This window comes from Triplophysa dalaica, chromosome 1, assembly GCF_015846415.1.
Source record: "Triplophysa dalaica isolate WHDGS20190420 chromosome 1, ASM1584641v1, whole genome shotgun sequence".
Taxonomy (NCBI): Eukaryota; Metazoa; Chordata; class Actinopteri; order Cypriniformes; family Nemacheilidae; genus Triplophysa; species Triplophysa dalaica.
In genome coordinates this window covers 33,035,191-33,056,574 of record NC_079542.1, presented here as the reverse complement: position 1 = coordinate 33,056,574, position 21,384 = coordinate 33,035,191, and the positions used below count along the sequence as shown (strand labels likewise).

Genomic DNA, 21,384 nt, shown 5'->3' with positions numbered 1-21,384 from the left:
ATTTCATAAAACGTTAAATGTTCCAAGACTTTAATATGGGATCAATTTCCAACTAAATATGTTTAGTACTTAATTTAAGTTACTCCTTGGCAGATAATTTTTCTTGTTTTAAGCAACTCCTAATGTTGATATTGATTAAAAAAGCATCTTGCCTAAGTAAACTTGTCTTTATTGAAGATTTTTTTAGAGATTTCTAATGTAAAACAAAGACAAAAAGCCCTCCCCCACTACCTCGCTGACATGAGCCATTACCAGTTTTAGGCCGTGTCCACACTTGACTTCTTTTTTGTGACAAGAATAGGTTGATAATGGCGCATTCTTAATAAAAAATAATCTCGAAGCGCTGTGCTTACAAATAACAGCCGCCAATGTTCAAAGATAGCGTTTGTGCATGAAGGCAGCTTCGAGAGACTGGCTTCATAGGCAGCATAACCGAAGTCTATTTGAATTATAAACTGAGAGCGTCTTTGCAATAACCAATCACATATCTTAAAGCTACAATATTAATTTCTCCCTCGAAATGCAATCTGTGATATTGAAAGTGTTGCGCTCGCAATTTTATTTTTTGAGCTTGAGCCTTCTCGACCAATCACGTCACACTCAGAAGACACTCTGAGATGCAGAAAAAGATGCTTGCGCTAGCAGTTAAAAAAGCACTCATAACATTTTTGAAAACACGGTTTACTCCATAGGATTATAATGTAAAACAGCGCTAGTAACTTAAAAATGGGGTCAAGTGTGAACACTGCCTTATAATGTAGAATTTTGTGTTTTCATTTTTGTGTAAGATCACAATGTACCAATGCCCTTGGCGTGCACTAAGCAGGGTTCATACAGAAAGTTAACTGAAAGCACAAAACCCAGACCTGAACCCCAGGTATCAGCTTTGTGAAGAATCGTAACGTTGACCGAGTCCCGGGGCCCTACGTCCAACATCGGTACCTGACCTGAAGGGACGGGTGTCGTGGCTTCACCCTACTTTAAATATAAAAACTATGCTGAATAATAATGGATTATTATCTTTCAAAACCATATAATCTTATTTTAAATTGATGATTAAAGCATAATTAAGAGTACCCTTTTCTGATCATGATATAAACTACAGAAAGTAGAGAATCATTTATGGTTTAAGTCTCAAATGAATGCTTAGGCTCTCTCTTCCTATGTGTGTGTTACAGTGAAAAGGGACTTCTTATCATCATGGTCGAACACATCTTCTGTAAGCACACATTGTATTGTTTCAGGAAAGTGAGAAGGAGTGGAAAATCACGGGACGGATGTAAAGTCATGTTTTAATGAAGCTCTATTATAGTACATGACTGTCATCTTTGATAATCTATAGGACTATGTGTCCTGTCTCCAGACTCCAGAAGTGTTTGAGAGCTTTGTGTTCTGGTTTATCTATTGATAACACGTGAGCTTGATTTACCCACGTAAGATGTAGTTATTTGAATTTGTCATCTTAAATACTACTGCATTTTTGATGTAAGGCAGGTCGGCATGTGGAACTCCTGGAGAGCACTGAAGCTGACTTCTGCTGGCAAAAACGAAGAACTTTTCTACAGTAAATTTTCTTCATTCATCATAACTGGTCTACGGGTCTTTTACTGTAAATCCCCTACAGACCCCACTCATGGTCTCGCGTCTGAATGGAAAAAATCTCTACAGTCGTGGCACATGTTTCATTATCTAGTGCTGAACCTTCCCAGAAGACTTTAAGCCAACAGGGAAGAGCCAAACTCCATTAATGCTGCTATTCTCTCCTCCTTATGTGCGTTTCTCAGGAGCGAGAAACCAAGCTTTGCTTGTGTTTTCCTTCCGCGCTTTCAAGAATTGTCCCTCTATTTCAGGCAATTAGAACAACGTGGAAATGCTCTTGAGAACAGTCAATAAGATAGAGCATGAATAGCCGACAGTCTATAAACACCGCTTGTCACCGATATCAGACAGCCAAAAGTTAAAATGTGATTAAATAATATGAAAATTGCTCCTATTAATAATTTGGGCATATATAAATGGCTCACGCACTGATGCATTGAACGATGAACGTCACCTCGGTGTGTGTCAGCCTCATACATCTTGCGGTGTTTGGCTTAGAGGAATCTGTCCATGCATTCGAAAACCCAATAAAGGAATTTTCTCTGGATTTTTCAGTCCATCACGGCAGACACAAAGTCAATGTGGCTGGAAGTGACTGAGCGGTCTTCTATCAACTAACTTTCACACCTGAACTAAGATGCTGTTTCTGCGGCACACGACATCTGTTTACCTGCAAAGCCTCATCTTGTTTTCTCGAGGTGTGCTGAAACTGAATTAAATTTCGAGGCGGCCGTGTTTCGCACAGCGTGACATGGATTTATGTTTTATACTGTGGAGTCAGGCTTTTTTAAAACAGTGTAAGCAAAATATGAAGTGATTTAGACAGTTCAGTGTAGTGTGTATAAGTTTATGATTGAGTCTCAGGGTGTTTCTGTAATTCAGGGGGTCGGGGAGGTGGGGGTTCTCTCGGTTTGCACCGGTGGGGTTTTGTGAACTTATGAAATAAGACATTTGCATTTGTGGTTTTCGTCAAATCAGTTTTGGTGGTTGCCAGGCTGCTTTTGTATGCTTTGTGATTCAAACGTTTTTTTCTTTGACAGGGCTGTTCATATCCGCTCCTACATTTTACCCTGATGAACTATTAGAGTATAATAATATATAATTATATAAATTATAATAGTATCAAAGTTTGATGGAGTTCCCCAATTTGTGTATCAACTTACACCGCGGTCAGACTTGACTTATTCCTCTATTGACTTTCATTCATATGCATGCGAATGCGACAGACCAGAACGCAAAAATGTCCAACGATATTTTGCTGCGTAGCACAGTTCAAGTTTGGTGAACTCTGACCTGCGAATTACCAATAGACGATCAAAACGTCACAGCGTCACCTCGCGGTACAGGTATGTAAAAAATTGAGGAATTACGCCCGGCCATTTTCGTACCACAGTCCGAACGATCTTCACACGCTCAAAGTCAAGTCTGGCTTTAGTCTCAGATGGTTCTCTTAACTCTTTCACAGCCATTGACGAGTTATCTCGTCAATAAAAAAAAAAAAAGCTTCCCTGCCAAAGACGAGTTTTTACGGCAATCAGTGTTTCTACTGTTTTACAGCAGGTGGCGCTGTTACACACCTTTGGGAAAAGGTTTTTAATGATTGTTCTGAGTGGAATCTGGGTGGAATCTTTGACAAAAAACGTTAATTAATCAAAGTGATGCATTTTTGAAGAAACCTACCCACATCTAAGGGGTGATAAAAAAAGAACAAATGAAGATGGAAGAATACAATTTTTGTTTAAAAGCTGAGACTCTGTTCTTTCATTTGACATATTGTTTGTCCATATATTCTTTACAGAAAAGTTACCGTGAGCAATTAAAGTTGGGTGAAAATGTTAAAAAACGCTGTAGTATGCTGGCAACTTTTTTGTAAAGGCTGGCGGGGAATGAGTTAAAATTGCTATATTGCTAAATAAAATGTTTAATTGCTAAATCTTAAAAGTTGATGAGAAATGTCTAAAATCATATTGAGATCTTGAATAATATTGACTTTTGATAACAGACTTGACAAATCCGAGCTCAGTTTGACACATTGTTGACTTCTGCACTGAAACTAATGACACATTTGTCGGATTTATGACTCATTTTTCTGTAAATCAGTGTATTAAATATGAGCAATTGTACTGTAATAGTGCTGACTACCTTAGCGTGGAAATGATCGTAATGTATCCACTAAAATGAAGCTAATATTTGCAAAGATCTGGATTCTTGGAGTGCTATTGGTGATTTATTGTTGTCTTCTTGTTTTATCCATAATAATCTCAGTTTTCTGTTTGCAGAATGAGCCCGTCTATCTCATGGGAGATGTAAACCCTGGTTTCCTTCTTAAGGGAGATGTGGCATCCAGAAAATGTTTCATCTACATCTGCAGGCATCTGCTAGAAGAATAAATGATTATGTTTGGATCACTTTAAAGACCTCAAATAAACTCTCACTCTGTGCATAAAGGACTTGTGTTTTAATTTTAATTTTTGCCTCAATAACATTGCTTTTAAAAGTATTTTAGTTTGTAATGTTAAAGGGACCGTTCTCCCGAAAGAAACATTATTTTATAATTTATTCACGCTCATTTCACTCCAAACCTGTATGAGTTTCTTTCTTCTGCAGAACCCAAAAGAAGATATTTTGAAGATCGTGGATAACCAAACCATATTCAACTCCACTGACTTTCTCAAAATATCTTCTTTTGTGTCCCACAAAAGTGACACACAGGTTGTAAATAACAAAAGAGTGATGACAGTATATTTATTTTTTGTTGAACCGTTATTGCACCAAGAGCCACGTCCTGCAGAGTTCAGCTCAAGTCACTCTTTATTTAATTTTTGGAAATCTTTATAGCACGTACACTTGCTAACAGTGTCTTGAATAAAACATTATGTTGTCGAATCAATTGATCTTTGTCTTATTGGTTTATCAGTTCATCTATTGCTCTTACACACGACTGATCCGTAAAGGCACATTCTAACGTCCATTGCAATTTAAATCGATCAAAAAAACAATCGTTGGCTCTGTTGATGAGTTTATTTCCACAATCCTTTGCGCACGATGACCGGGATGCCTATAAGAATGAAAGTTGGCAGTTGCAGATCATTATACTAGAAATCACAAAGATGACAAGGGCTGTTTTCATGATGCGACATGGACAACAGCAGAGGTTTGACACATCGGACGGGTCATGATGAAAGTCACCGAGAGACAATGAAGCCATGGTGCCCGGGGCGGGTCGATGATGCTAATGAATAGTGCAGAACTTTGAATACAAGGATTATTCAGAACGCTGGTAGTTAGATCGCATTTACAGACTTGATTATTTAATTTGGGATTAATGACACGCTTTCGCCTTAGGCTGCACTGTCATCTCACTTTCCTTGTCATGTAATTGGTCTGTCAAGCATGAAGCCCGAGATATAGGATCACATGTATGTGTCTATCAGTTACGTAACTTCTCACATAACTGCATTTAAAGAAGCCGACTATTATTAGAGCAGTCCGCACCTGAGCACCCGGCCCACCGTCTCTTTGATCCTTTTTGATGTTGGAGTCATATCACTGGCACTCGTCTGATCTCTGTGAAGATAACCATATAACCTTCAGATCTCCCAAGTTTCAAATGTATGCAAAAGTCGAGCCCACAGCATTCAGGTTTTTTTTTGGCAAACTGACAAAATCGCTGGATGGTTTTTATGGCAACGTCTCTTATGCTCTGTCATGGTTGTGCTGAAGTGGTCGCGGTCGCATTCATGCATGGGTGAGTTCAGCACGCTTAAATGTTAACCATGTGATTTTTTTTGTGTGTTTTGCAGTTGGTGCCTTAATATTCTTGACCAAAGTGAACCACCGACAGTGCTGAAAAATGAAGATCTGTGTTGCTTTTCTCATGGTAGCTGTTCTTCACATCACTCACGCGGGTATGTTTCCTTTTTTTGCTTAGGCAAAACAAACATTTTATTATTGTATATTGTCAAATAAAAAAATATATATAAATGGGAATAAGAAAATGCATTTATGGGGGAAAAACTTAGATAACTCGTTGCCGTGAAGCTGAGTGATTCATTTCCATGCGGTTGCTAAGGTGCTTTGGTGGTTGCTATGGCATTCTTTGATATGGGTGGTGTCAAGTGGAAATTGTCCAAAAATTTAGGTTTTGGAAATTATGACTATTAAAAATTTGGAAGTCACTACACCCTTCGAAATAATGTAACGTAACATATTTGTTTAAATAAAGTAAAATAATTGCATTAATAAAATAAAATAATTAAAAAAATTAAATAGTTGTATTAGATGTGACCGTATCTGTTATCCGTCTATCATCCTCTATCCTCTTTATATTAGCTGACAGAAAGTATCCCGCCATTTCCTAATATACAATATAAAAAAGCTAGTATAAAGTGGTCCAAAACACAGCAACATCCTTCCAATTTCAACTTAATCCACCCTACAGAGAAAGCGTCTAACTGGGAGTCTTATTACAGACAAAGCTTTGCCGATGCAGTATGCCAAAGCCACAGCGGCCCTGAGAGACCCACTGCGTTTCATTCTCGTCCAGCATTCCACAACTCGCTTTAAAACCAAGACGGTACAATCCATATCCTTACAAGCCTGTAAAATATTCTGTCCATCTCTTCTCCATTCGCATTTTCTTGGCACGGCAGCTGCGGCGTAATTTCAAACAGAAGTTTCTTTAGACCTTCGCTCGCTGTAATTGCAAACATGAGTTGCGATCATAAAAAGAAGAAACGCAGCCTCCTTCAGTAAAAGAGAATGAATCAAAAGGTTTTTAAATGGTAAAAACGTTGTTATGATCGCATGATTCAATTGCAACTGCATACATCTAAGTGAACATGCTTTCATGTGTGTTAAGCTATGTTTGGTTTGTGGTATTTCAAGCAACGCTGTCATCATCCTGCCCATCGAAGTGGATAATTTTCTTTCGAACACAAAGCATGGTGGGTTTTCAGTGTTCCACAGCGGCATCGGCTCTGCATATGGTGATGAGATAAATGCAGGACAACTTAAAAAGCGTTTGTTTGAAATGACAGGCCGGTGCGTTTTCTTTTATTCAGTGTGAGCTGACCAGTAGATAAATGAGGTAATTGATTAAAGACACGCTTAAATCAAACCTTTCTTTGTTGTTCGTTCATCTGCTTTTCCTTTAGTTTAAGAGGCTTCTAAGGAGACTTTCATATTTTGCAGAATGTTGTTTGCTTTATCTTTGTAAATCATTGTAAACTTGTATTGTCGAAGATTTGTTCTAAAATGTAGAGATGACTATATAGGCAGCGTTCCAAAAGATATCTTCTAAGATGTCTTCAGGACTAGGTGGCTCTGGTCCTGGAGGGCCACAGATCTGCTGAGTTTAATTCCATCTCTCATCCAACACACCTGCTTGTCATTTTATAATGAATCTTGAAGACTTTGATTGGCTTCAGGTGTGTTTGATTAGGGATGGATCTGAACTCTGCGGGACTGTGGTCCTCCCGGAGCCGAGGCACAAGCGCTGTTCTGATGCTCAGGAGGCTGGAAGATCCGAGTTGTAATGTCCCCCTTCTGACCTCAATACCAGTCAATCGTATTTAAAAACGGCAAAACAATACTCATTTTTCAAATTACTTATAGATTTTAAAAGCTGAGATTTCTTTTTAGGCAACAACATGGAGATTAAAGTTTGCATTTTATCACGTGTTGCAGCATCTCGTCACGTTTGTTGGAACTTCACTAGTAACAGGGCTGTCCTTTAACAGGTGCATTTGTCAGGAACTGAAATGCATTATGGGATTGCAGTTTTTAAAAGATACATCCGGTGATGTTCCTTAATCAAACAAAAAACATGATTATGCTGCTTAGTTTGCAACGTGGACGTGTGAACAATGACATAACATGTTGTGTATTATGTGAGAATATTACAGACTCAAAAAACACAAGACAAAGATAATTCTATTGAAGCCCACATTAACAGACAAAAGCTTGTGAGATGCACTTTCACATTTTAAATGTGCTAGCCCTTTAAATTTGTGTGCATTTTAATTGGCTGTCAATGGTGTCAGTGTCAAAGTTTCTGAACGATCCCTACAATAAAAAAGATCAAATAAGATAAAATGATATGATACATAAAATAAATTAATAAATAAAATGAAATGAAATAATGCATAAAATAAAATAATTGTATACATAAAATAAAATAATTATATACAGATAATAAAATAACTGTATACATGAAATAAAATAACTGTATACAAATAATAAAATAAAGCAATTGTATACATAAAATCAAATCATTGTATACATAAAATAAAATAAAATCATTGTATAAATAAAATTAAAATAATTGAAAAACAATAAAAACAAATGAAATAAAATTATTGTATGAATACAATTATTATTTAAAAAAAATGTTAATACAGGTTAATAATGTGTTACTCTTTAGTTGTAGTGTGGACGTTGCTATTCACCATTACAAGTCTTTGGCTTTTGCTCTTAGCATTTAACAGCATTAAATGGAGAACAAGACCTTTTCAATATGCAGTGACATGAACCATTTGACTGCAGTCTGAAAACCTCTGTGGCGACTGAACTGCTGACTTCATTTGATCACTTTGATAATAGCAAACTGTTGGAGGGTTATCACGGTCTAGCTTTGGTCTAGACATCTGAGACGCTTATCTGCGGACATCTGAAAATGTTTGCTTGCTTTAAAGGGGTCAAATATATTTTTTATTTGTTTATTTTTTACTTTATAATGTGTATTTTGATCTTTTTTTACTTTCCTCTTTTCTCTGACCTCTAGATTTAAAAAGGCCATTTCGCTGCTGCTTTTAAGACTTCAAATCTTCCTCTAAGTTTGCAGAGATGTTTTGAGATGCTGTAGAGCACTTTGCTAAACTTTTACTCATAAGCTGTGGGTTTATTTTGTCCCATACATTGCATAAGTTTCTCATTCATTCGCTTTGGCTTAAACCTGCATGACATATTCGCAAAACAGTCATCCCTGAAATATTCCACACAAAATGTGAAGGTCAGATTTAAATGATCGCAGACATTGTTAAAAATAAAATGTTCCATTTGTAGGTTTGTGTTCGTCAGGAGGAAATAAATTGTTTTTTTCCCTCTAAGGGTTACAGTAAAAATTTATATAACTCTATTTTAAGAGATTTCATTGCTATTTCTACCAGTTTATTAATTTAAAATACTCAAAATTTTGCAGAAGACATTGAAATGACCATGTACCATTTATATAATTACATTTAAATATCTTTCTGCTTTAGTTTGTCCAGATAAGATGCCTGGTCTTCAACCCTGGACCCCCGGTCACAACGAAGCTCATCGAGTTACTATAGGTTACGGTCGCAAAGTTATCCTCACCTCCTCTGCAACGGTCCATTCCATCGAGATCCTCAACGGAGGTAGACTGTCCTAAATATATATTTTTTTAAACATTTAAAGGCAACATTAAACCAAAGTTTGTGACATGATCGTGAATCAAAGCGTATTTTATTTTCAGTGAAAATTCAAATGCAGTAAAGGAAATGCAGCATGCCTATTGGTTGAAATTTAAAGGGTAGAGATGGTGATTGGCTGTTTTTTTTTAGGGAAGCTTGTGATAGCAGATACCACCCGACCCATTTTGCTGCGAGCGAGGCACATCCTCATTGGAAACAAGGGCGAACTTCACATTGGCAGTCCAGATTGTCCTTACAAAGGCAACCTCACCATTTCTCTCTTTGGCAGGTAAGAACAAAGAGAGACTTTGAAAAATCTCTTTTAGACTTTGAAGACCTTTTCAAGTACTTAAAATTTGATGGTAAGGAGAGCTGTAGGATATCCCATTTTCACTACGCTGTTATGGTGGAATCCACGTTATCTTCTTTATCACCGTATCTCATATAAGGGGTTTTAAATAAAGGAGACCATTAGGCAAATTAATATTTCATTTTGTGTCCTCTTTTATGATATTATGGTATGTGTCAAATTAACACTATCAATCATTTAAGATAAAATACAATACTATGATTGATACAGTGTTCATTTGAAACATATCATTTACAATCATTTGCGGTATAACGATATGTGCAAATGAACACTATATCAATTATTTGCAGTATAACAATATGTGTAGACTACACAAAATATATATAATTTACAAAACTATGATTGATACCGTCTTAATTTGACACATATCATTTATGATAATTTGCGGTATTAGGATATGTGACAAATTGACACTATGTCAATATTTTACAATAATCTACGGTATTGCTATATGTGTTTCATAGCATATTAAGGTAATTGATTGATCTAGTATTAATGTTGAGATATGTGTAGGATTTACACTATATCAATATTGTATGATATTGCAATATATATTAAATAAACACTATATCTGTTGCGGTATTACGTTTTCAGATTAACCCTATATTAATCCTTTACGATAACTTGCAATGTTGCGATACGTGTAGAATTAACACTATAGCAATATTTGTGCTCGAAGTGTCACAATATACTGGTTTTGACAATAATCATGATGTTAAAGAGTAATCACACAGTACAATGTTTAACAAATAAAAGTACAGTTGATTTTAAGGTAGTTAAAAAACTCATTTTAAATAAGCAGGAAGACAGCAAATAAAATATTGATTGCTAATTTCGACTTTGCTCTATAAAATCTTTGTAGCTTGGTGCACAGTTGCACACCCATGGATTTGTTCTGACCTCATCACAACTTAACAATTTGATTCACGTTTGTTGTATTGGAACAGGTCTGATGACGACGAGGATGAACATAGTTATTTTGGACGAAAGTACATCGGCGTCGGAACTAGAGGATCGTTAGAAATCCACGGACAAAAGAAGCTGTCGTGGACGTTTCTGAACAAAACACTTCATCCTGGGCAAGGCAACGAGAAAAGTTACCACTTTGAGAGGAGCTGGGGCAACAGAGGGATCATCATTCACATCATCAACCCACAAACTGGAGATGTGCTCCATTCTGATAGGTCAGTGCCACATGACTTGACTTCCTGTTGAGCTTCGGTCTACCTTCACTACAAGTTTGTGTTCTTTAAGCTTGCTGTTAATGAACGTGTTTTTGCGTCGTGATGGATTTAGATGGAGTTAGGACATCGTTTAAAACGTCTAATGTTTAAATGTGGGCCTGGAATTAGAAGTGTAATTACAAATCGACTGTCAAAGCAAAAGCGGCTTCCAAGTTGGCAGCTTTGTTGGCGTTTGAACGGCATCTATTGTTCATTGCAGAAAACAGTTTCTGTTATTGAATCGCCATCTTCAAACGATCAGTCATGCTCACAACCGCAGAGTATGCTTGTTGGCTTTTGTAATTCTCCTCGACTGGGCCGTGATTCATCTCTGTGACCCACTTTTACCTTTGCGTGTGTGTACAGGTTTGACACGTACAGAAGCAAGGATGAGAGCAGGCGCCTGGCCCAGTATGTAGATGATGTGGAAACTGGACAGATCTTGGCCATGGTGGTTAATGATGAAGGATCCAACAACCTGGAGGATTCTGCTAAAAAGGCTCTCATCAAGCTGGGGAGCCGTCATTTCCATCGCCTTGGTTTCAGGTAACATTACTTGTCCACAAGAGCTCAAAAAGCCTTCCCACCAGTTTCTCACCCATTGCTCTTTGCAATACAGCATGTCTGAGATCAGAACAGGATGTTTTGTTTGCCAAGATTTCTGAAAAAATATTTCCATCTAGGAAATGTGACCTTTAATGTTATGGCAAGGACTGATTCCTAACACTTTAACTAAAATAGCCAAGGATTCTTTGATGCATGATTAACATTTGCAAGATGCACAGTTTTTACCAAACAGATGTGAATGTTTTTCCTTAAAGGGATAGTTCAGCTAAAAAAGAAAGTTCAGTCATCATTATTCATACTAATGTCGTTTCAAACCTGTTTGACTTTCTTCTTCAGAACACAAAATAAGATATTAATTGATAACCATACAACATAGAGCCCTGTCGACTGGAGACATTTCTCAGAATATCTTCTTTCGTGTTCCTCAGAAGAAAGTCAAATACAGGTTTTCAACCACATGAAGGGTGAATAAATAATGACAGAATTTTCATTTTTGGGTCTCTTTAAACATTTTCTTAAGAAACGTCAACTGTCTATGACTCAAATTCTCTTCTTGTAGATCCTCCTTGAGTTTAGTTTCAGCTCAAGTTTGAGGGTTCTTACGCACAAGAGAAAGCTACGATGAAGCGTGTAGTGAATAGGAATGTGTTCGATCTGTTTTAGGGTGTGGATAGAGCTGGATCAGTTTGAAATCAAGCAGGATTGCAGCAAATTGGATTTCCAAAATAACACTGAACCGCCTGTCTGAAATTCTCATTGCCTTTGCCCTTTTATTCTTCATTTTACTTTTCTTCAACTAAAAGTCCAATGAGATCTCTCTTAGATGTTGCTCTCTCATAGCTCAGGAGATTTCATGGAGCGGTTTCATTTAAAGGGGTCATATGTCACAGCTAAAACAAATATTACCAATCAATAACAATATTATAAGTTGTTTAAGATGTAATGCAATGTGCATAAATGATTTAATGTTCAAAAACACTGTATTTTCCACATACAGTGCATGTTTGCATCTCCTCTTTGCCCCGCCTCTCTGAAACATGCTGATGTTTTACAAAGCTCATCGCTCTGAAAAGCGAGGTGTGCTTTGATTGGCCAGTTAACCAGTGCATAGTGATTGGTCTAATACTGCAAGCGTGTGACAGAAATGTAACACCTCTTACCATATTCGGAAAATCAGGTTCTAATGCAATTGTGCAGACAGGTACATTCACCTTCCTGGCATATACATTTGGGCAGTCATAGTCAAATCATACCATGAACTGACGTAGATTTGTGTGGCTGTGGTTACACGAGGGGTCTCAGGCAGATCTGGGTTAAAATAGAATGCATCTTTTGTTCCGATACTTTACAGAAATTTACAGAAACATATGAGTGTGCAATTGATGAGATTCATGAAGAGTATGGAGGTGTAAACGTAAAATAAAATAATCTGGATTTGTGTAAATTTGATGAGAAATGTTTGAGTTCATATTGAGACAAATCTGAGCTCAGTTTGACACATTGTCGACATCTCTTCTAAAACTCTAATGACAGACACATTTGAGAGATTTCTGGCATTTTTTTGAACATGCAATGATTTAAATACTTTTCATTTTAGAAGAATAGTATGCAAATTTGAAGGCAGCGTTTGATGGTTGTGCTGGTTCAGGGATGTTTGATTAAAATTGGAAAACACATCTCCAAACAACAGCATTTTGCTCAATATTGGTGTTGTTTATGAAAATAAAAAAATCTGTGAAGTCAGATTCTGGTTAGATAGATGTGATATACAACTTGAGTAATTAAAACCCATTTAATGACACTCCAGGCATTAAAAATCCCAAACTGGCACTGAATGCTTGGGAATGTAGAGTGGCTGGGAAACACATCTGCCTCTGCGGTGCAGGAAAAAACATTTTGAACACTTAATATTAAATATTTCCACATAATGACTAAGGTTTCTCACAAGCAAACTTAAACACACCAGTAAACTAAAAACAACTTAGCTTGACAGACTTTTAAAGGTAAGACAGTGTTAGGCAACAACTTTTAATCTCTCTTTCGTTTAATGAGAGAGAATGTTCACACCACAACAGAATGTGGCTCAAATTAGATCTGTTTTCCTCCCGTGTGACACAGATCATCACAATTTTTGGCATTTGACATTTTCAATTCCTCGACCTGGCATACTTTCAAATGTGGGAAAATCAGAAGGCTTTGAGGTTTGTCTAAGCATCATGAGTAAGGTGACAGTATGTTACTGAACACAATACTTTTATAGTTGCCTTGGGCGTTATACATTTATGTAATAATTGTATTCTCAATTATATAAATCCAATTATAGATCAGTTATAGTAAAATTAAATGTGTGCATAATTTAAAAGTAAAAATCTATAATTTATTTAATAAAATTGTTAGGTCGTTATATAATGTATAATAAGCAAAAATAGTCTTCCTGTATAAATTGTCTTTTTTTTCAATTTCATTTGAGTAAATTACATACAAAGACAATGCAAAGGTGTGAATAGGTGCACATTTTGAAATTATGAATTCAAAATTGAATTGTAATTAAATTATAATCAAGATTAAGTCATAATTATCTTTTCAAATAATATAACAAATACACAACACATTTATTGAAGTTTTGTCAATTAAATATAATAGAAAAATAATATCAATTTATCAATTTCAAACGCAGGTTGTGTATTTGATTCCCAGGGTACACAAATATTCATTAAAAATGTCTTAAATGTCTGCCAAATGCATAAACTGTACATTTAATTTTATTTTACTGTGTGTGGGTGACTAATATTGGTCACATTTTAAACTGTAACATAAATGACCTCAGCAGAATATCGCAGTCAGTTGTCATAAACATATCCAGAGTTTTGTATTCCTGTAAATGTCTGCATGAATGTGTCACATGCGGGAACACAATACTCAAGGCAGGTGGATGGCAATAGAAGCACCTGTCAGTCTGGTCTGAAGAAAATTGTCCTGATGATGATGTCAGCCGGTCCGTTTCTTTAAGAAGGAAGCAGCGCCTGATGGGAAACTCGGCCATTGTAATTACCCACAGACCTCCCTGAGAACCTCGAGCTGCCAATCACACCCCGAGTCAACATCATTTACAGCAGAGAGAGGCAGAATGTTTGTCTAGGAGAGATATCTTGTTCTCCTGTCTGTCCCGCCGTTTCTTCACGGTTTCTCTCTTCCTCACACTTTATCTCTTCGGGAGCTTTTTGTCCTTCAAACGTCATCTAGATAATTCCACATTAGAGCCGTTTTGTACTTGACTATTTGGAATCGGAAATTGTTGACAGAACAGAAATAAGTATTGAGGTACATTTCATCAAGTTTCTTTTAAGACATCACCACTAAGGTCATGGATGAAAATGAACTGGAAATCATTTAAAATCTTATAGCTTGTTGAGACTGAATGTGCGTGTACGTGTGTCGGCAGGCACCCGTGGAGTTTTATCACAGTGAAGGGGGACACATCATCATCGGTGGAGGATCACGATGTCTATCAGGGTAAGAATCTTCTGCTCACTTTATGCTTCATGGATGGAAAACAAACAGGAAGTTGCTGATCCTTTGTATGTATGCGTGTTTAGGAACCAAAGCTTCTTCTGAAGCAAGGAGCTCTCAAGTGTTTCAGTCGGGTTACGGAGAACATTTCACCATCACGACCCTCAGTCAATGGGTGCAAGGTACAACTAACACACACAGATTTTAAATGTGAGGTGCAATGGTTTTTCGGTTGATTAAATAGACATCATCATAACTTTATTCAAATAAAGTTCACTACATAAACAACTATAACTAAAATATATATTGTATTTGGGCAACTGGTAAACATTTTTTATAAACCAAGCTGGTACGCAATATGAAAAAGGACAATATTAGGCATTTATGGGAGGCAAAATGAGGGGGAATTTATGCCTTCATAAGGGGCAAAAGAAGGGGGAAAATGATGCCTTCACGAGGGGCAAAATTTAGGGCAAATTTACGCCTTTATGAAGGGTATAAAGGGTAATATTACCCCTTTGTGAGGGGGGAAATTATGCCTTTATGAGGAGCAATATTATTTGCAAAATTAAGACTTTATAAGCGACTGGACCACATCAAAATAAAAATTGTATTCAGTATTTTTGTCTTGCTTTACAATACAAATGAGTTGCCAAACAAGCTAAAGTCCGGTTTGCTAAATTATTTAAAAAAAATGTATTAAAAAAAATCAACTATCTGCCATTTTGTAAAGTTTTTTTTTAAAAGTTAAATTGTAAACTTTTCATTTTAATTTTGCAACTTAGTTTATTTATATTACCACACTTCTATAGGTGTGTCTTGTATTAAGCATAATGAATTTTAAATGAGGAAATTTTCTTTCTTTTCCCAAAGGCAAATATTTTTTTCATACATTTGTTTTTACATCTTAACTGTTTAAAGTCATAAACATGTTGTCAATGCTATTATTGTAACTCTTTTTTTGCAATACCAGGTATTTTCAGAGAAATAAAAAGGGGATTACGCCCCATATGATGTTCAAAGTTACTTAGGTTTCTAATGTCATCTTTATATTGGCTACTGTATGGCAATTCATTAAATATAACTTAAGTTAGGATTTACCAAGATTCTGCCATACGGCTATATTTGGATCACCTCTGTTTTATATTTCTTCCCTGATCTCTGTCAGAATCTCTCTCTACATCCCACAATCCTCAGCGATGTTAACTGATATCCGTATGATGTCTGTCTGTCGCCCCCGAGTCCCAGCAGCTCATTTATCACCCCACCGCTTACACCTGTACATCCTCACCATCTAAAAGAACATCATCATTCAGAAGATGCCATCTGTTTATTCATCATCAGAGTCATAATGCAGTTAACAAATGTGAAAAATCGTATTACTGGCGAAGAATGAACTCATTTAGAGGTGAAAGTGAAGTACTTGCTGTATGATTGCAGCACGCAGATGGAGAAACTTGCGGAAGTTTGTTCTGGGACGCCACTTTTTAAAGCCTGTAAAGTCAAGTTTGGTTGTTTCTACCTCGTGTCTTTGAGTCATATTTAGATTTCAAACCACACGAGGGTGAATATGGATGACAGAATTGTCATTTTTAAGTGATCTTTCCCTTTAAAGCCAGAAAATCCAACATCCGCTGTATTATAGTATGACACATTTTACACTTTCATTTCCCACTTGTTAATTCGCACGCCAAATTCCCCAGCACACCCCTGGAGTGGATTCTCTCACTAAAGGGCTCTTTTTAATCTGCTGTGGCCTATAATCGTACAGCACGATCATTTGGAGAATTGTGCCATGATCGTAAACTGTGAGTTAAGGAGAATGTTTACATTGTTGTTTCATCGTCTTTCATTGGAATGCAATACAATGGAAGTGAACCGAATTCCCTGTAGGAACGCGGCAGCGATACGTGAGGAGGGGCGTGGGGTGAACTGCAATTATCTCTGCATAAATAGACTTTGACAGGCAGAATTGCAAAACAGGGAGATTAAAGATGTAAATGAGACTAATATCTACACCAGAGCCTGTCTGCTGGGCAGCGCAGGAGAGATGGCACATGTCCCTCGTGCTTTAATCGCTCTATGTGTGTGGGTGTTTCAGAGGCGGAGTGGACCGAATGGTTTGACCGTGATGATGAGAGAGGGCTCAGGTGACTGGGAAAAACTCTCTGAACTTCACAAAGCTTTTCCCGAGCGTCTGTGCAGTAATCCCTTGGATATTGAGGTAAATATTCTTCCGCACAGTCAAGCAAAGCGCGGACAAACATGGATAAACAAGTAGTGCAAACACAATTTGAAAGTAATAAAAACAGGATTGCAAGAAAATATTATTTATTTCACCATGAAAGCTGATATATTTAATCTTACAATTCACTCTATTTCTCATTTTTTAAATACTGTATGTAGATTCGAACGTTTAAGTGATTCTGGCTAATTTGGTTGAATTATGATGATGTCATTTGGACGTTTCGTACAATCTGCTCTCATCAGCGACGGTTGTGTTTAAACGTGGTGTTATGAGTAAACCTTCATCCGTTCTTTTTTCGTGTGTTCGCATAATCGTGTTTTTGTACAAAGACATCTGTTAATACTTAAGAGACTATAGAGTTATAATGCACACATTCACAAAGCAGGAGAAATGAACACTTTTAATTCACAATGAAATCATGCAACAAAACTTAATTAACAGTAAAAACACTAGATAACTGTTAAGTACTTGGGCAATTCAAGCGTTATGGATGTGACATGTGACTATGCACATGTTTTTTATTTAAGTAAATAAAGATGCGTTATGGATGGGACAAAAAAGGTTTTTGGGAGATGACCAACTTCGTAGGATTTCTGTGTATTTAAATGCACAAACCTGAAGCAATTAGAACCAACAAATGGAGAAGGGAGGCCCCGGTAAAGAATTTAAAGTAGTTCATATATTTTCATTTTCATGCGCCCATTAATGAGGAATATGTTCTGTTATGGATGTGACAATCCTGAAAATGTCACTTACCCGACTATGAAAAATGATGCACAAAATAAACAACGAATGCTTTAAAAACTTGGAGACATCACATGGGTATTTGAACCACCAGATGTTAATATCTGCTCTGTTAGTATAGTAAAAACCTTTGATTTGATTCCTTCATGGTAAGGTTGACATTTTCATGGAATTGCCCTCTTCTAAAACACGGAGTAAAGTAAAGTAAAGGAGTAAGCTCTTTAAAAAACATAGGCCTAAAATGGTTTTAAATTGATGTGTAATAAATGTTCTATCTGCTTTCACAAGTGGTATAATAAGTGAAACTCTACAGTAAATAATTCAGGTTCAGTTTTAATATCTAACTGACTTATTATGCAAGCAAGTGCTTTCATTGTTTCATAACTGAATTTATAAAAACCTTTTTTTTACCTCAGGCTGAAACTCTTGACGGCATCCCTGCCAACAACACAGGAGAAATCTTCTCCAAGTTTGACAAAAACTACGGCTTTGTGTGCCTCAGCAAAGACCAGGTGGATGGGATTTGCCACAACTACCGCGTGCGCTTTCTGTGCGGCAAGCTCGGTACGTTCCATCTTGGGTCTGCTTTTTTACAATTCATGAAATGAAAAAATATTCAATTTCATAAAGGAATTGTATACAACAAATACAAATTATCATAATTTTCACCCTCTTATCCTCATGTAAAGTATATTTCTTTCTTCAGCAGAACACAAATTTAAGAAATTAAAAGCTGAAATTTGATATCCATGTAAATGACCCAACATGTGCTTGACTCATATTTAGAATTTTGCAGCGAAATTAAAACCGAAACACATGGGAACCAGTGATACTTGAAGATGTCATATTTAGCTTTATTTAACTTGAGTTTATTTAAGTTGATTTCAGAAAATGAATGTTTGTGCTTTTTTGAGCAAATATATAGACGATAAGTGATGGTATAGTTTTATTAAAATCTTCTTTTGTATTCAGCTGAAGATAGGAAGCCATAGAAAGTAATAAGTAATCCGTAACTAAATACTTTTTGGAGAGAGTCATTTGTACAGTAATTTAATAAAACTGTTGAATATGTAATTAGTAACTAGTAATTCATTAATTTTTCAGAGTAACTTACCCAAGACATTGCATGGCACGGGAAAAAAACTCATACAGTAGTTTGTATGACTTATTATTTGAGATATTCTGCAGCACTACAATATGTTTTTGTGAGAATTTACATCTTTACATCCAAGCCTCGTTCACGATTTTCTTCATGTTTAATGCCGGTGCATCGGTTGTTCCAGGTTCAACAGATGTCACCGAATGTGAATGATGATCTAAATTCTCTTAAATTCACTTTGTATGAAAAAGAGAAGCGTGTTGTGCTTCACAGTGATGAATGGCAGCATTTTTTTTCCTGGATGAACTTCTCTCTTAAAACTTGAAAGCTCCATCTTTATGTGACTACAAACATTTTGAGATGTTTTGGTTTGTAACTCCACAACCCAAATTTATGAATAGCGTCCAATAGTATTTATCAAATATAAGAAATTCAGATTTCTTTTTCTGCTGATGTCAGACTATTGACTGAAGCAGTGGGTGGGTTTGGGACAAAATCTTCTTTGACGACCAATCAGAATTAAACCCTCCCGCAATTTTCCTGAATATCTTGTTTTACTCTGAATCCAGTCCGATTACAGACACAAAATGGGTTTTGCGCAGCCTATTTGACTTCATCCAGTGCTTTTCAGACGTTAACACCATGACTGTCAGCCCTTTTGAATTCCTCAAAGAAGTAATGAGAGTTTTGTCAAATTTTGGACGTCCGTTCTAAGTGATTTGTGATGACTTCCACTCCAAGGACAATTTGTGCGATAACTCGAGCTCTTGCGCTTGTCAAATGAATAGTGCACTTTGCTGTCTATATTTAGACGAAAGGAATAGGAAAGCTTTGGAAATATACTTCCGCTCGACTTCATAATTTTTATCATGGCTTTTTCTCGCACTAAACGTAATCTGTGCGGAGTGGAAAATACAAAAAAGTCAAATACACTTCTGTCTACCATTGTTAACCATTGTGACAAACAATCCCGGCCTTGCCGCATCAAGCGGTGCTTTTTTGTGTAAATGAAGCAACTTACTGAACAATAACGCTTTTTTGCATATTAGAAATGGAGAAGAGACAATATTTCTTCCCTTAAAGAGATCTCAGGTTACATTAGACTAGCACAATAAACATTATATAGGAATCCATAGGTACGGATCATTAAATTGAATTCAAATTTATTTACAATTTGGCATTTCTGAACGCGTGTGTATGCCCATCAACAGTGCGGCCGCAGGCCTCCGTCACCATAGACATGTTGTCTAACTGCAGTATTTTGGAGCTGGTGGATGAACCTCACGGCTGGACATCTGGTGACAGGATCGTGGTGGCCAGTACGGATTACTCCATGCACCAGGTTGAGGAGTTCAGCGTTCTTCCTTGTGCCTCATGCTCAAGAAACCAGATCAAGGTAGAAGGTAAGTTGTTCTTCCTCCTCAATTCTTCATCGATGACATTTTGGTTGTTAATGCATGGTGAAATAATGTCAAAATCAACTTAAACATTTGAATCATTCCTATTATACCACTCTGCCACCTCTATACCATTGAAAACCTCCCAAAAACATTTGAAAAGTCAAGAAAAAGTGTAACTTGTGTAGTCAGGGTTAACAAATCAATCGCTGTTAATCTTCCCTGACTGGTTTTCCTGGATATTGCTATGTGGTTACTAAGATGAGTGCTTTTTATAATGTTGCTATGTGGTTGCTATGGTGTTTTGTTATCATTGTGAGGTCATTAAATATAAGTGCAATGCCTCAGTAAACACAACTACCATAATGCCCGGTCACCCAGACCTGGCAACCGAAAGATGAAATTTGGCATTTGAAACAAAGCTTGTGCTTCAGCAGTTAAAAAACATTCTCCTTGAGGCCAAAAAGTGTTCACATTTTAAATAAGCTCCTTCTGATCTCTTCACCCTTTATCTCGGAGGGTTTGAAATGCCTCGCGTGAGATTAAAGGAGTACGGAGTACTTTAAAGCGAAGATTGACTTTAGAAAGGGAGAACTTTGAGGCTGAAGTGTGTGAACTTCTTTCTCTTGTTTTGTGAAAAACAGCTTTTGTTTCTTCTCTTGCTAAATAATACACAAGTGTTATACGTAACGGTACGTTATGTGCGAGCCTGCTGATTGGAAATCAAAGCGATCGTTTAATTGGAATGAAAAGCCGTCGTGTGAACACCTCAGAATTGTCAGATTGAGTTTAATGTGAGGAAAGGGAAAAAGTGGATCAGATCTACTGCTAAATACTAAATCTAAATATTTAACATAAAAAAAATTGCATCAAACACATCAAATCTCACCCTCAGTCACAATGAAAATCTGAAATTACCTTTGCTGTGTACTCCCATCTATACTCTAGTCTGAATGGTTATGTTTATGCAGTTTTATGCAGAATTTTTTTAGCTTGAATTACACTTTTACTATTTCAAAAGTACTTCACTCTAAATTTGCCCACGTTTTGATAAAAGTGTACTTTGAAGTGTAACAGTAGTAAACTTAATAATAGAGTGTGTAGTAAACAGAGTAAAGAGTAAACCGAGTAAATAAATAATAATTAAATAATAAATTAACTTATTGTAGTTTACTTCTAGTGTAGTGTAGC

The 21,384-nt window shown here is 36.6% G+C and overlaps 1 protein-coding gene across 1 annotated transcript in view; it reads left to right on the top strand.

Annotated features, from left to right (window-relative positions):
• The window catches only part of cemip (cell migration inducing hyaluronidase 1), a 73,832-nt gene that overhangs the window by 19,235 nt on the left and 33,213 nt on the right, over window positions 1–21,384 (top strand). The window contains 11 exon segments of the mRNA XM_056754942.1: window positions 5,403–5,507; window positions 8,862–8,999; window positions 9,186–9,324; window positions 10,353–10,589; window positions 10,995–11,174; window positions 14,638–14,708; window positions 14,792–14,887; window positions 16,807–16,847; window positions 16,849–16,929; window positions 18,114–18,261; window positions 20,008–20,199. Of these exon segments, the coding sequence (XP_056610920.1) occupies window positions 5,453–5,507; window positions 8,862–8,999; window positions 9,186–9,324; window positions 10,353–10,589; window positions 10,995–11,174; window positions 14,638–14,708; window positions 14,792–14,887; window positions 16,807–16,847; window positions 16,849–16,929; window positions 18,114–18,261; window positions 20,008–20,199 (1,378 nt within the window). The 5' untranslated portion in view covers window positions 5,403–5,452.